Source organism: Lentinus tigrinus, assembly GCF_003813185.1.
Source record: "Lentinus tigrinus ALCF2SS1-7 unplaced genomic scaffold L226scaffold_6, whole genome shotgun sequence".
Lineage (NCBI taxonomy): Eukaryota > Fungi > Basidiomycota > Agaricomycetes > Polyporales > Polyporaceae > Lentinus > Lentinus tigrinus.
In genome coordinates, this window is record NW_027137915.1 from 582172 (window position 1) to 596208 (window position 14037).

General features: G+C 59.5%; 8 protein-coding genes across 8 annotated transcripts; 4 read left to right on the forward strand and 4 right to left on the reverse strand.

Annotated features, from left to right (window-relative positions):
* Positions 1-799: 799 nt before the first annotated feature.
* On the reverse strand, positions 800-1840 carry L226DRAFT_458252 (uncharacterized protein; the record flags this gene model as incomplete). The annotated part of the gene is made up of 4 exons (XM_067675432.1): positions 800-1012; positions 1076-1282; positions 1348-1589; positions 1666-1840. The coding sequence occupies 4 exons, from the start codon at positions 1838-1840 to the stop codon at positions 800-802; spliced, it is 837 nt and encodes a 278-aa protein (XP_067538143.1).
* Positions 1841-3977: 2137 nt separating this feature from the next.
* Positions 3978-5711, reverse strand: L226DRAFT_326194 (uncharacterized protein). Its single transcript, XM_067673939.1, has 2 exons — positions 4718-5711; positions 3978-4610 (listed from the first exon to the last, which is right to left on the reverse strand). The coding sequence occupies exons 1-2, from the start codon at positions 5375-5377 to the stop codon at positions 4308-4310; spliced, it is 963 nt and encodes a 320-aa protein (XP_067538144.1). The 5' UTR covers positions 5378-5711; the 3' UTR covers positions 3978-4307.
* Positions 5390-6083, reverse strand: L226DRAFT_532353 (uncharacterized protein). The gene has a single exon (XM_067680243.1). The coding sequence runs from the start codon at positions 5993-5995 to the stop codon at positions 5531-5533; it is 465 nt and encodes a 154-aa protein (XP_067538145.1). The 5' UTR covers positions 5996-6083; the 3' UTR covers positions 5390-5530.
* L226DRAFT_326076 (uncharacterized protein) lies at positions 5712-6928 on the forward strand. The gene has a single exon (XM_067673937.1). It carries the CDS (start codon positions 6046-6048, stop codon positions 6655-6657), a length of 612 nt encoding a protein of 203 aa, XP_067538146.1. The 5' UTR covers positions 5712-6045; the 3' UTR covers positions 6658-6928.
* Positions 6929-7718: 790 nt separating this feature from the next.
* On the forward strand, positions 7719-8711 carry L226DRAFT_326175 (uncharacterized protein). The gene has a single exon (XM_067673938.1). The coding sequence runs from the start codon at positions 7908-7910 to the stop codon at positions 8415-8417; it is 510 nt and encodes a 169-aa protein (XP_067538147.1). The 5' UTR covers positions 7719-7907; the 3' UTR covers positions 8418-8711.
* Positions 8712-9586: 875 nt separating this feature from the next.
* On the forward strand, positions 9587-10950 carry L226DRAFT_568622 (uncharacterized protein; the record flags this gene model as incomplete). The annotated part of the gene is made up of 8 exons (XM_067684193.1): positions 9587-9832; positions 9894-9946; positions 9997-10067; positions 10124-10360; positions 10428-10522; positions 10590-10662; positions 10720-10815; positions 10874-10950. The coding sequence occupies 8 exons, from the start codon at positions 9587-9589 to the stop codon at positions 10948-10950; spliced, it is 948 nt and encodes a 315-aa protein (XP_067538148.1).
* A 640-nt stretch (positions 10951-11590) lies between these two features.
* Positions 11591-12787, forward strand: L226DRAFT_544141 (alpha/beta-hydrolase; the record flags this gene model as incomplete). Its single annotated transcript, XM_067682253.1, has 2 exons — positions 11591-11819; positions 12180-12787. 2 exons carry the CDS (start codon positions 11591-11593, stop codon positions 12785-12787), a joined length of 837 nt encoding a protein of 278 aa, XP_067538149.1.
* A 150-nt stretch (positions 12788-12937) lies between these two features.
* On the reverse strand, positions 12938-14008 carry L226DRAFT_568624 (uncharacterized protein; the record flags this gene model as incomplete). The annotated part of the gene is made up of 7 exons (XM_067684194.1): positions 12938-12973; positions 13028-13225; positions 13299-13412; positions 13456-13506; positions 13566-13715; positions 13775-13804; positions 13871-14008. 7 exons carry the CDS (start codon positions 14006-14008, stop codon positions 12938-12940), a joined length of 717 nt encoding a protein of 238 aa, XP_067538150.1.
* Between the last annotated feature and the right edge of the window lie 29 nt (positions 14009-14037).

Below are 14037 nucleotides of genomic sequence, written 5' to 3' on the forward strand. Positions count from 1 at the left end.
TCGTCTTTCCCTACTGCTTTGCTGTTTCGCTTTCACGAGGCTCATCATGCATCATTGTTGACCACTCCGACGTTGGGCGGAATCAGTCGCCGCCCACCCTCGTTATGGACAGTTACCGTCGTCATGCGTCGGTGTCAGCGTCAGCGTCATCGCCCTACATACTCCCGTTTCACGTCCACGTCCGACATCGCGTAGCGGCTGCACTACTCTAACCTCTTGCATTCTGTACACTACCATACATAGTACTTAGCGTCGCCCCGCCCCGCCTCGCCTGTCGATCCGAATCCGATACTCGTGTTCGTTTTGCTGTACTTTTGAATCTATAGCGGCTCTCTCGATGACGTCTACTACATTCCTCTGCTACATGGGTGCATACTATGAACTAAAAAGAGGTCGCGGGGGGATACAGGCACACACAGGCCGAAAATATGATAGAGCCAGGTTTACAGGTATGTAGAGAAGAACGCATGGTATGGTGGACATGCAAGCCCCGAGACCGAAGGGTCGGAATGCGGGATACGGGATGCGGGAATAAATATGTAAACCCCCGCGTTAAATGTAAAATGGATGGGTAGTGCGGTATGCGAAATGGTGGTGGTGGTGGGTGGGGGGGGGAAAGGACGAAATGGAAGCGGGGCGCTAGCATTACATGGGTGACATATGTACATATCTACAGTTCACGAGCGAGGAGAGGGAGAGGGGACATCCAGTATGAAGGACTGACATTACATAGAAATGAAAGAAACTTGGGTAGGATGTGCGAGATGGTCTTGGATGCGGATGCGAAGGAGTGAATGCGTTACCGTCGTGCGAGGAGCGAGCCAGCCGCAGGCTCGAAGGTGGTCGGGGCCGTCAGCTCGGACTTGGGGGCACCGACGTTGACGAGGGGTTGCGCAGGCCGCTTGCGCGTGCCTGATCGCTGGAGGGCTGCTGAGGCACTGCTGCTGCCACCAGTTGCGGCGGCGGCGGCGGAGGCAGAGACCACATGGCGCTCTTGGTAGAGCACGTAAGACTAGGAGGGATCGCAGTTAGCAATTGAGGGACATAGGCACAGGCACGGGCAACAGTAACTCACCCGAGCAAGGAGGATCTTCTCCAGCCAGTTCTTGCCCTCGGACTCGCCGCAGGAAAAGACGTGGACGTAATCGGACGTGTCCTCAAAGTAAGTCAAGCTGTCGGTGGACTTGACGGAGAAGACGTATGGCTTGGGGGCCTTGTGCACGCGGGTGACGTAGAACGCGTCAAAGTTGTTGAGCGAGCACAAAAACGTTGCGTCCTTGCCCTGCGTGAAGTTTTGTCAGTGCCCGTCGTACACGATACGCAAAGGAAGGATAGGAGAACACATACAGTGTCGCGCTTCGAGAGCCAGAGACTGTGCTCCCGGAGCTCCATCCACCGCTTCTGCCACTTGCCGCGCTTGTACTCCCACTGGACGTAGCCTCTGCACGTGGGCGAGCTCGACGGGATCGCCTTCGAGCTGAGCAACGGCGCAAGCAACGTCTTCTTGATCACCAGGAGGTTGATCGTCTTGTCCGAGTTCCACGCGCCGCACACGTCGTTCAGCATCTCAAAGTTGCGAATCGGACGCTCTGCAGGTGCGAGCGAACAAGCACAGGTCAGCGTCTTGCCACGCCACACGAGCAGAAAACACGAATAGACACTCACCCATACCAAAGTCCTGCGAGACCTCCCACAGCATCCAGCCTCCACTACCCGGAGTCTGGTCCAGCGCGCCCTGCCCATCGACCATATTCAGCACGTCGCCCGCGCTCGTCGCCGAGCCGATCTCGACCAGACAGAAGCGCTGCATGTTCCCGATGAACACGCGCTGCTGCCACATCTGGCCCTGCGCCTGCATCTTGCCCGGCTGCGAGAACGTCGATGGCGGGCTCGCAGAGGCACTCGGGCCGGGGGGCGTCGGCGCAGAGCGGCCGCGCGAGAGCACGGCGAAGCCTTCATTCTGCACTGGGGGAGGAGGCGGTGGGGGTGGGAGCGGAGCGGGCTCCATGCTCGGCCGGCGCGAAGGGGTGGACTTGAGCGAACGCGCGCGGTCGAGCGAAGGCACGGGTGCGAGGTACGAAGCCGGCTCGTCGAGAGGGGGTCGTCTCCGGCTCGCCGAGGTCCCGTTGCGTTGCAGACCAGAAGCCTGCGTCGACTGCGAAGTCCTGTCTGAGATTGGAAGCGGAGGTGCGAGGTCGATCTCGCCCGGACGCTGGCGGTGGAAGGAGCGCATGGGACGCAGACCCCTGCCAGCATCCTGAGGCGCAGCGCGCGACGGCTGTCTCGAGAGCGACGCCGAGGCCGAGTATGCCTGCCCATCCGTGGTCATCGTGCGTCCGCGCGCAGAAGGCTGGTCCGGCGAGTCGAACGAAGGTCTCTTCGAACGCGGAACCGGAGACACTGGCACCGGCACCGGCACCGGCACCGGCGGGACTCCGGCGGCGGTTGGAGAGCCAGTCTGAAGGCCAAGCAGCTTCTGCGTAAGGTCACCTGCGGAGAACGGGCTGTTCATCTTGCTTGGAAGCGTCCTCGTGCGCGGACGGCCGACGACCTTCGACGGCGAGCTCTGCGACTGGAGAGCCTGCGCAGGGAACGCCGCGTCTGCCGCAGACGACACAGCGCGCGTCGGACGCTGCTCGCCCTCTTGCTGCTGCTGTTGCTGCTCGAGAACTGCCTTCTGTGCTCGCTGTGCACGACGCTCCGCGCGCTTCTGGTCGATCTCGTCGCGCACCTGGCGGCGGATGGTCTTCTGCGCCTTCAGCGCACCTGGGATCTGTCGCGCCAGCGGGACGTCGTCGTCCGGAGACTCAGGTCTTGCCGCCGCGGACGCCGACTTGGGTTGGTACATCCCAGGCCGCGTCGTATCGTGTCGTTCGCGAGTCCGCTTGATGACCGGGCTGTCTTCGCCGCCATAGTCGTCCGTCCCGCTGTCGTCGCTCTCCGAGTCCGAGTCGGGCACGTTAGCCCTCGAGGAAACCGGCAACCGCGCAGGGCGCCGTTTCCTGTCATCATCACTGTCCTCGTCATCGCCTGCCCCGCCTCTGCGATAGCCGCCATACCCGTCCGCGCTCCGGTTGCCGCTATGGCCGTTTGAAGAGCTGCCAGCCGCGTATTGAGAGTGACCGGTGCTTGACCCGCCGCTCGGGCGGCCGCTCCGTCTCGAGCTATAATCGCCCTCGGGAGCGTCAGCGAGCCCGCCTCCCCCAAAGACGTCGTCCCCAAGAGAGTGAGAAGACGAACGCACAGACTCATTGGACGAGCGCAGGGACAACGAGAAGCGCTCCGTCAGGTCTTCCGCGAGGTCCTCGAGGTCGCTGAGCACGTCGTTCATGCCCCCGCCCGATCCGCCCGAGCTTGAGCTGCCAGAGGTGCGGTGGGTCGATGGCCAGGGAATGCCGTAGCCGAGCATAGGTCGTTGCTGGGCGGACGACGGCGTGCCGAGAGGATCACGGAATGCGCCGAGGTCGTAAGAATAGTACGCATACTCTTCCTCGCCGAAGTCGTACTCTGACGACACCGTGGAAGACGACCGGGAGGAATGTGACCTGCAGAGCGCGGGAGAAGGGCAGACGCTGCTCTCAGTTGACACATCCTCAGAGCTCGACGTGGGCATCTCTGGCGGGGAGTGCGGGGATAGTGGAACCTTGAGCAATGACGGCTGCCCATGGATGTCGTTCGCCTCTGTACTCCAGTGCGATTCGCCCGAAGAGTCCGACGCAACGCGCTGCACGGAGCCACTAGAACTCGTGCTCTCACCGCTAGCTTGTGACACGCGAGCGAGCACGATGTTCTTGATGGTCCCCGCAGACGAGCCTGGTTCGAAGTCTCCTGCAGGATAAAGTGCGGGCGACAGCCTAGACGTCCCTGGCGTGCTCAGCTGCGATAGAGCGTCGGAATAATTATACTCTAGCGAGGCCAGAAGGTCGCTCGTCAGGAGCTGGGTATGACGGGGATGCGCGAATAGATCAGAGAAGCTGGGGCGCCCAGAGTGATCAGCATCAAGGTGCACATGGGGGTGGGAGTGGGGAAGAGGAGGGAGCGGCGACTGAGCGCGGGTAGGCGACCGAGAGTAGTGGTACGTATCGGTTGAGCCGGAGGACCAGGAGGTGGGCGATGATGGACAGAGAGATGGCACGGTAGACGTCGTCGAGGCCCCAGACGTCGACCGGGCATGCAAGGTCAGACTCGGAGACTTGGGGGGCGGTGTGGGAGGCTGGTCCTGATCGTCGGAGGCCACATTCCTGGTTTCCGTATCGAGCTGTAATGAAAGCGAAGACGAAGCAGGAGGAGAAGCACCCCCAATTGGCTCAGCCTCCGGCTCCGTGCTGTGCAGGGAACCAGAAGCGCCGTTCTCTGTGGGAGGCTCCTTTGTGTCGGGCGCCTCTAACGGGGGCATAATTCCGTCCTCCGCACTTTCGCCGTCTCCGTCCAGAATCATCCGCGAGTCTCTGATCATGCTCAGCGTGGGACGCCGGAGATGTCTGCGTCGTGCCACAGGGGATGTTGAGAATTGCATCGCGCGTGTTGGCGAAGGTGGCGCCGACAACCCCGCGAGTGCAGGGTCCTGGTCTTCCCATGGCTCGAGCGGCAGGTGGGCGCCCGGTCTTCCTCTACGTACCTGCGAACGTCGCGACGGTCAGCATCACATTGTCTATTGCTGGCACGTCGCCAACGCGCCCTAACGCATACAACTGCCGGCCGGGGAATGACTACTCACCTTGGGCACGTGTATGCTTGTCCGAGCCAGTGTATTCAACGTCGGAAGAGAAGGACGCGGTGCGAATGCGGGACGCGTGTACGCAGGGCGTACCTGAGGAGGACCAGATGACTTGGGCCTGCGCGCCAGCCGTGGACGCGTCGGTTCGATGGGAGACGGCGGGGGAGTAGACGGCAAGTCGCGGAGAGACTTGAGCGAACGCGATGCATGGAGACTACGCGCTCGATGTGACCCGTCACTGGTGTCCTGCTCTAGGGCACTCTGTGCCAAGGGCGAGAGCGGGGTAGGTGGAGGACGCTGTACATCATCACCGAAGACGTCGAAGACGCTGCGTATGGGTGATGTCGCGCGAGAAGCACGCAGAGACGGGGCAGGAGAGAGGTTGGCAAAGGGATCCTCGTCGAGGAGGTCTGGGGGAGGAGAGTTGCGCGAAGGAGTGACAGGCCCCAGTGAAAATTCAGAGGATATTGGAGAGGTGGTACCTGAGTAGAAAGAGAGCCAGTCGGAGGCGTTGTCTATGGCGGTGAGATCGCCAGCACTGGAGGTGGAGGAGACGGTGTGCGAGCGTGCGCGGCCGGTGGGGGAGGACGCAGAGCTAGACGCCTGTGTGGTGAAAGGCGGGACGAGGATGGAGGTGAGGGATCGACGCTTCTTGGGCATGCTCGGGAGCGAGGCGGCTGGGGAGGGCGAGGTACGCGAGCGGCGGTGGAGGTGGGCGGGGGCGAACGGGGAGGGGTCGCGCGAGAGGGAGCGGGAGGAGTAGGAGAGGGACTGAAAAGACGAAACGTGTGAGCAAGCGTTGACCTGACGCGTTTAATCGCGTAAAGACGGGCGGAACGCGTGGAGGAGGGAGATGGGACGCCCAGGGAGAGAGGGCCCTTTAGAGAGCAGGAGGACATCGCCCGCGTCTGCGGTGCGGACGCGTGTGTTCCACGAGGAAGAGGGAATGCCTGATGCGGGCAGAGAAGAGCAAGCAGCAGGAAGAGGACTCACTCGCAGCTTATGAGCTTCCCAGTCCAGCCCCGGGTCCGACTCGTGTGGAATGAATCCGAAGTGATCCCACAGGATCTCGTGCACAAGAGCACCGTCCGCGTCTCCAGGGACGTACGCCACCTCGGCGATATGTGCAGTGGCTGAGGTGCCGGTTTTGGCTGCGGTCTCTGCGTCAAATTCGCGGACGCAGGCGGGTCTACGCAGCGGGCTGTCCGCAGGCAGATGGGTGGAAGAAAAGAGAAGGGGTCGCGGGGGACTCGGGGCTCGCCCGCGCAGAAAATCCATGCTGGCTGGTGCAAGCAGGGCAGGACGTCGAGGGTCGCGGTGTGGGATCGATGTGCTGGATCATCTCTCTCCCTCTCCCTCTCCAACCTAAATCCCCAGCCGATCAGGCAGGTCGTTCTCACACCCCCGCTCCCCCACCCCCAGCGCCCGCTGCACGTCCGTCTCCGCCTGTCGTGCGCCCACCGCCGCTCGCACTGGCACTGGCAGCACGGACAGACATCCTGCCACTCGCGCGAGACGTCCTGCGCATTCTATCAAGCCTGCCCGCTGCATTTCCCAGCCTTTCTCCAAATCTTCCTGCCCAAAACGTCATTCGCACCCCAGATTCCATCGGGCGTTTTCACTGTTCTGCAGCGCCCATGCAACGGGAGTCCAGGCCTCTCCGTCCCATCAATCTTCCGCCACCTGCTATGCAGACCCACCTGAAACTTGTCTACTACCAATTGCCACTGACGCACGACATGACCCTCGCAACATATCCACAGGCCCATTGGCCGATGTGCAGCAGTAACCTCAACCAGGTAGCTCGCCAGTCGCCTGAGTATCTGTTCGTCCTGGACAGGACAGTTGCCTTGGCCTCCTCCCCCATTACGCCAGAAAATGCTCACCGATCGATACCGTGTCGCCGCCGGGAGTCAGATTACTCAATGGTGACTAACTAGTCACACTTATCTCCGTTTTTCGCGGCGCCCCGACGCGCAAATCCCAACGCCCGATTGGCTTTCTCTCGCGTCCACGCCCGACTGTGCAACGTGATTAATTTCGCAGTGTACGTCCCGTCGTCGGGTACATCTCGAACAGTCGGCCGAGCACGACGACGCTCGTCAACGACCGTCGACAGCTAGCGGCGTAGCAACAGTGCAGATGAGCTACTCCGAATAACGACGAACGAGGTGTGGTCCTGGGTAGGCCCGGATTTCGAACCCTAGTACTCAGTCAGTCAGTCCCTTGATCATGAACGGGAGTACGTTTACGACCGACAATATTACCAAGGCACAGAATTCCCGCTCTAATGCAGACCTCATAACCATATGCGCACGCACACTGATACTGCACAAGGAACCGATAAGCTCACCCGGACCAACCAACTTCCCCCCATCGGCGACGGCAGCCCAGCGACCCCGCCGGGGGGCCCTCATGCTGACAAGTTGCCAGATCAGCCACGGCGCCAGTCCGAATTCCCGCCACTGCCGCGAGATTAGAGTTAAGTGACCAGCTGGTCCGTATCGTCAACTTCCACGCGTGCGGCCTTTGCGGTCTTCTGACTTGCGCATGTCTCCACAGCGAGGGGCGTGAGCGCCGCGGGAAGGCACGCTTGACGTACGGATGGTGGGCTTCCCCGCGCACGCACGTCGCACCCATAGCAGGTGATGTACGTGAACGCGAAACCTCCACGCTGCATCTCTCTTACGTTCATTCGTAAGGGCACCGCTCCGAGACCGGAAACACACTTGCACCTGGGCACGGAAGATCTCGCTGGGGAATGGACATACTGTAACTTACACATCCGTCTCTGGCCCCGACGCCCTATCATCTGTTCGGTACACCGCGTGCTCTCGTCTCCCGGTCTCCGCCCCCCAAGGACGTGCTCGGAGCTTTTCCAAGAGCAGAAAGGCTCGCCAGACCTGGCAATGAAGCGTCGATGACGTCGGGTGTTTCGAGGGAGCGCTGTTACTGAACGCCGAACGTTAGCACGCAGGTCATCTGCAGGCGACTACATAGCAGGTCCAGCCTGTCGATCTGTCCATTACGATCCCGGACCACACCAGTGCACGCGGCAACATCCGGCTACCTTTAGCAAGCAAAGTTGAGATGCCGGGCCGCACTCGTTCGTTCGTTCATTCATTTCGGATGCAATCCCACAGGAATAGCGAGACGAACCCAGAGCATCCTCGGGTGCACTCCAACAGGAATGGCGAGGCGAACCCACAGGCTAGATTGCAGAGAATCTGCATCCGGCGAGATCGTCCCAGAGCGCGACTCGACAGAGTTCGCGCCCATGATACCGCACGTAAAGCGGTCGATCCCGCTTCTCGCGACCAACGCAAATGGACGTAGACACTTGGTCGCTCGGGGAAGCCCACGGACGTCCGCCGTCATCACTCGCCCGCGATTGGACGTGCGAAGGCTCTTCTTAGCGGTACACGTCAAGTCGAACCCTGCGCCGGGTCGCACGTACCATCAAAAGCGCGAGGCTACTCACCGCCGATGGGCTCTGCTGGGGTGCACATTGCCGCAGGCGCAGACAGCGCACTGTAGCACGACGGGAGCCGAGGAGAAGGAGATCCATTCGCAGATGTGGCTTTGCAGTTTGTGTCTTACGGCGTTTTGCCATTCCGTGGGCGCATGGCGAGCTCACGCGGGGGTGTGCCTTGTCCCTGGCGTGCCGCAGTTCTGTAATTCTCGCCATCCAGTTCCTTGAGGGACATCGGCGATAAAAGCTCGAGGATCAGCGGCTAGAACAGGACCAGAAGGACGCCGTGTGGAAAGGCGGTAGGACCTATGCCTTGGTTTGCAGGCCGGGAAATAGATGAGAAAGCCGACCATTGCATAGGCGCCGTCCTGCATGGAGTAGAGTAAGGCGTTGGCCTATCCGTGCAGGTTAGCCTTGGCACAGAATTGGGGGTAGTCCTCGGAGTTGCGTCGACTTGTGGATGGAAGTATGTTGTCCGCTGTTAGCAGTGGAAGCAGCGTCCGTCGAGGTCACGGTACTGGTCTGGTGCTGTCGCCAAGTGTGAGCTGGGCCCACAAGGCGCAAACTTAACACCTGTCGTATAGGACTCACAGATTACAAAAAGAGAAGTATGGGGGCCAACGATATAGAGCTCTCCGGAACGAAGCTCTTAGCTTTCATATCGCAAGCTTTGATGAACTGCAGATGTCCGGAGGTTAGCAGACTGTCCTAGCCACGCGAGGGTGACAGGGCAGATCAGCGGGAGAAAGTGACGGCTGTATTCGGTAGGCCTGGCTGTCTGCCGCTCGATACCAACGGGCTCCTGGCGTGTCAGTATCGCCTTGGAGACAGCACGCGCGAGAGTAAAATGCGAATACTCACTTCTCGACCAGCGGCATGACAACTACAACAGCCAGCGGTACTTTTCCCACAAGCGGTCGGCCCGACATTCGAATCCTCGCCAGCGACCAAAGAGAAACCTAGTGAGTTTCGGATGTCGCTCCAGGCAACGCAGCTGCTTCTGTGAGTCCTAACTCCCGCGTTCTCGTGCACTCGATTCGAACGTGGATCAAAGGAGTCTTGCAGGCTATGGGCAAGCTAACCAGTCCGGGTGACGGAGCTCTCACCTTGAACCACCACGCCGCGAAATCTGATGCAGTCGAGAGAAAGTGATGTGGACCGTGGTTTGTTCGTGGAAGTCGCGTGGTAGAGGAGCAGAATCAAGAAACAAGAAGACACAGGTGGTCGCCGCCGCGCGGCGTACTTGCGGCGAGCACCGCCACACCCATGGGCGCTCCGCCACCACGAGCTTGTATGACGCCACGGCTGCGTGGCTCGCGTCCAACAACGTTCACAATCGACTGCCACTTAGCAAGACTTCGACGCGCTTAACCTCAAGGCCTAACCCTTCGTTTACCATGGCTACACCAGAGATCGATGAGAAGACCATCGTTCCGGGAGGGTACGTTGGAGGGGACGTACCGAGCCCGTATACCGAAGACGTGCCCAAGAACCTGCGACGCGCGACGGGCAGGCTGCAGTTCCCGCCGTCGTATGTCGTGGTTGGGTTCTACAGGCTCATTACGGACAAGAACTTGCGGGTGCCTGCATGGCAGAAGTGCAAGCATGGTTTCGTGCGCGGGGCTACCGTGGGACTCATTTGGGTGAGTAGCCATGTCGGTCGGTGCACTCGACCAATATCTGGGATACTGACACTATATGCAGGCAGCTGGAACGTACAAGGTCCAAAAGACATTCGTTGAATACTTCCTTATCAAGTGAAGTCGCAGCATTGTTGTGCATTCTTGTCATACTGATAGAGTGTTAGGTCTCCTCGCGTGACGGGCCTCTCCCGGGAGGGTCTCTTCGGGATACAGATGCCATTCGACCTTCCTACCTGTGCGTGCCGGAAGCTCAGTCAACGGGTTTGAGCCCTCTGCTGACGATAGGAGTAGATGCCACTCTCTTCTTCTTGTCCAGCCAGGTCTCCGCGATGATTTATTTCTTCCTCTCGCGCAACATCGGCATCGCACGCTCGCGTGCATACGACCAGACCATCGAGTCCCGCGGCAAGGGTGCAGACTGGTGGCGCCCGTACGTCGAGGAGTGGGACAATCCTCCCAAGGTGAAGCATGTGAAGTGGGGCTGGAGCGTCTTCATGAGCGGCCCTATTGGGCGGATCGTTGCAAGAGGTGAGAATACAGCTGGATGTGTGTTCAAGGAAGGAAGTGAACAGCTTGGCTGATGACGGCGTCGCAGTAATCACCATTCCCCTGAACTTCATACCCTTTGCTGGTATGTGCATTGTCGCGTGGTTCAAAGCACTGGGCAATGCGCGGTACCTGCACGAGCCTGTGAGCTTCAGTTTCCATCTCGTTTCGTCCAAATGCACTCACTGAAACTTCACACATTGTGCTGCAGTACTACAAGGCGAAGCACATGACTCCCGATCAGATTGCTACCTTTATTGAAGAGCGCAAGTGGGACTACCGAGGTAGGTCCACAGTCGACTTCTTTCCGTTCATTGTCGCTGAACCTCCTATTCTTCTAGCGTTCGGCTTCGCCGCGGCGCTTGTAGAGCGTATCCCAATCATAGGTCTTCTGTTCTCCATCTCGAACCGCGTCGGCGCGGCTATGTGGGCGCATGGTATGCATGCTAGTCTGTGTACCTCGGGTTGGCGGATGTACTCACGCGATGACTTCAGACCTCGAGAAGAGACAGCACTACGTCGCCGCCGTGAAGGCGGGCCTCGCTCCAGGCACCTGGACGAGTCTGGCTTGAAGCCCAAGGCAGACTAGGTACGATGCTAGGTTGCTGCCGCGCATATGTAGTCGCTATTTTGGACACTGCAATGTACAATATTATACCGGACCTTGTGCTAGGCGCACGTACCACGCTGCGCGCGCGTTCCATCTACTTATAACCATCACCATGACACCTCAGGACTTTCATGGCCTGCTCAAACGCCTGTCTCTCTTGCTCACCAGTCGCAACTTGCAAGTCTCGGCGTCGATGACCTTTGGGTAGACTATGCTGGAGTATGCCAGTACTGGCAGCCATCCCTTGACCCACACGCTCTCCGACACTCGGTGTAGCTCGGCGTAGCTAACACCATCACAGTCATCGCGACTCCGTCAGTACAACGCGCATGATGGTGAAAGCTCGCAGTGTCGCGGACTCTGAGCAGTGCTGAGGTGCGCGAACACATCCGGCATGGCCTGGTGAATCTATTGCCCGACGTGGTCTCGCAGGCGTGAGATGCAATATCCCACCGCCAAGTCCGATATCATCGTGCTCGTATCATCCGGTCGTGAGCCGCTGCACGTTTATACCCAGCACCACAGGCGTGCACGGCGCATCTCCCAATCCCCGCTCGCGCCTCCACCCTCTCGAGCCTCGCAGCTTGACCGTCTCGTGAACCATGTCCTGCCCCGACTGCGTCACCGGCTTCGTACATACCGACGGCACGCCCAAGGGCACCGAGATCAAGGTCGCGAACATCGACGCGTACGCGACAGGCGACGACGCGTCGAAGCGCATCATCGTCATCGGCGCGGACGTCTTTGGGTGGAAGTTTGTGAACACACGGCTGCTCGCGGACGAGTATGCCGCGAAGGGCTTCAGGGTGATCGTGCCCGACTTCTTCGGCGGTGCGCATGCGTTTCTCTGTCTAATGTCCTATCTTTAAGCCTCCTCAATTGCATGTTTTATTTTCTCATTTTATTTCCCACAGCTCGGCAAAGGTGGGGCCGTGACAGGGCAGTCGATCCGAAACTCGACTCTACGCGAAATGCAGCGTAGAGTAGCGTAGAGTCGAGTTTCGGATCGACTGCCCTGTCACGGCCCCACCTTTGCCGAGCTGTGGGAAATAAGATGAGAAAATAAAACAAGCAATTGAGGAGGCTTTTTGCGTCCATCCCATGCCTATAATTGGAGAATGTTTCGCCTCCCTTGTCTTTGACATATTGGAGGACAGGGACATAGTTGGCTAACCTCGCTCAACCACACAGGCTGGCAGCTGCCGATGTGGACGCTCACCGCGCACGACCCGAACGACCCCTCGCCCACTTTCTTCAAACGCTTTATCCTCACGCCTGCCGCCCTGTTCCTCATTGTCCCCTTCATCATCCGCAACATCGGGCGCCAGGTCTCCACGCTCACCACCATCGTCTCCGCGTTGCGCACCGCGCACCCGGATGCCAAGATCGGTTTCGTGGGCTTCTGCTGGGGCGGTCGCTTCGCGGTCTCTCAGAACTTCCAGTTCGACGCGACGGTCGCGTGCCACCCGTCGCTGGTCAAATTCCCTGCGGAGCTCGATGGAATCAAGGGCCCATTCAGTCTCGCTGTCGCGGAGACCGATTCGATGTACAATGCGGATAAGGCGAAGGAGACTGAGAAGATCCTGAAGGAGAGGGGCTTGAAGGACGTTGAGGTGGTGGTGTATGAGGGCGTGCACCATGGTTGGACGACGCGCGCGAACCTAGCGGACGAGAAGCAGAAGCAGGGGCGCGACAATGCGGTCCAGCAGGTCATCGGATGGTTCGAAAAGTACTTGACGAGCGATGCGGCGCCGGCAGCTGCTACGGAGCCCGCCCCTGCGGATACTCCCGCTGCCTGACTGTGACTGCGCCTGTGCATGTTATCCACATTCTATACCCCCACGACTTTGTCACGACCACCCCATTTGAGCACTGTCCAACCATGTTGATCACAAACAGTTAGATACATGCGATACGATGTCCATATGCGATGTCCGATGCTAGATGAGTTAGTCCTGGGATGCCTGCTTGGGGGCCTGCTTGGACTACATATTCACAGCTCGTCAGTGCACCTCTAAAATGTAACAAGGCACACGCACCGTGCTGGCCTGGCGAGCGTCACCCAAGTTAGTCGGGCCACTGTGGTCGTCAGTCTGGAGGGTACCAGTATGAGCACGGCCTGGCTTTTCCTTTTGCTCGTGGTCGGTCTCGGCCTCCTCCGTCTGACCCGGAGCGCCACTTGCGTACTTGTCCTCACCCTCCTCCGCGCGCTGAGCGTCAACGGGCAGGTTGGCGTCCTGTCCACGAACAGAGGTAATGATGCAAGTCAATATGACGCATGATCGGGTATAGACCGGAAGGAACACGCACAAATGCCTGCTTCATGGAGGCGTCGACCTCCTCAGCGGACACGGTAGTGCCCTCAGAGTCGGTCAACTCGGGAGAACCGTGTACCTTTCCATCCTCAGAGGAAACAGCTGAATCCTGGGGAAAACAATCAGCCTCATAGAGCGAAACCGTAGGTCACGCTGAAACTCGCCTCCTCAGCAGCCTGCGCGTCCTTCGGCGAGTCGGACACCTGCGGTAGGAGTGGATGCGTGAGTACATGTCGAGTTCTGCACTGACGAGCACGCATACAATCGCCTGTGTTGCGGACGCATCAACGTCGGACTTGGGTGCAGGTGCATCGACTTCATTCGGCACAGCACTGATGCCTGCCTTCGCGTGCTTGTGCTCAGCAGCATGCGATGCCTTGCTTTTAGCGGTTGGTGTAAGGAGATACGCGATCTGTAGGAGTATTGCATCGTGAGCTTGCCTTCGCTCTCACGTCCACTGACGGTACGCACCACGGGGCCGAAAACGAGCGCAGAGCCAATCTACATGCATAGTGCGCATGGTTGGATCATCAGACACGTCGCATATCGTTGTACAGCTCCACGTACAATCCAAGGCATGTCACTGCTCTCCTTCGCGACATGGCCTGCGGTTGTGCTGGCAAACCGACGACCGACAGGGGCGGAGACGCGTGCAGCGGGGCGCACAGAATTCGCGAATGCGCGACGAGCAAGTCGAGAGGCCATCATCGTCAAACAGTGAAGGAGACGGTGAA

Bases quoted from the DNA above. Each gene is read 5' to 3' on its own strand.
- L226DRAFT_326175 (XM_067673938.1), top strand. From the start codon at position 7,908: ATGGCGAGGCGAACCCACAGGCTAGATTGCAGAGAATCTGCATCCGGC.
- L226DRAFT_326194 (XM_067673939.1), bottom strand. From the start codon at position 5,377: ATGCCCAAGAAGCGTCGATCCCTCACCTCCATCCTCGTCCCGCCTTTC. The intron at 4,611-4,717 runs GTGAGTAGTCAT...GCAGGTACGTAG, and splicing joins CAAGCATACACGTGCCCAAG to AGGAAGACCGGGCGCCCACC.
- L226DRAFT_532353 (XM_067680243.1), bottom strand. From the start codon at position 5,995: ATGGATTTTCTGCGCGGGCGAGCCCCGAGTCCCCCGCGACCCCTTCTC.
- L226DRAFT_326076 (XM_067673937.1), top strand. From the start codon at position 6,046: ATGTGCTGGATCATCTCTCTCCCTCTCCCTCTCCAACCTAAATCCCCA.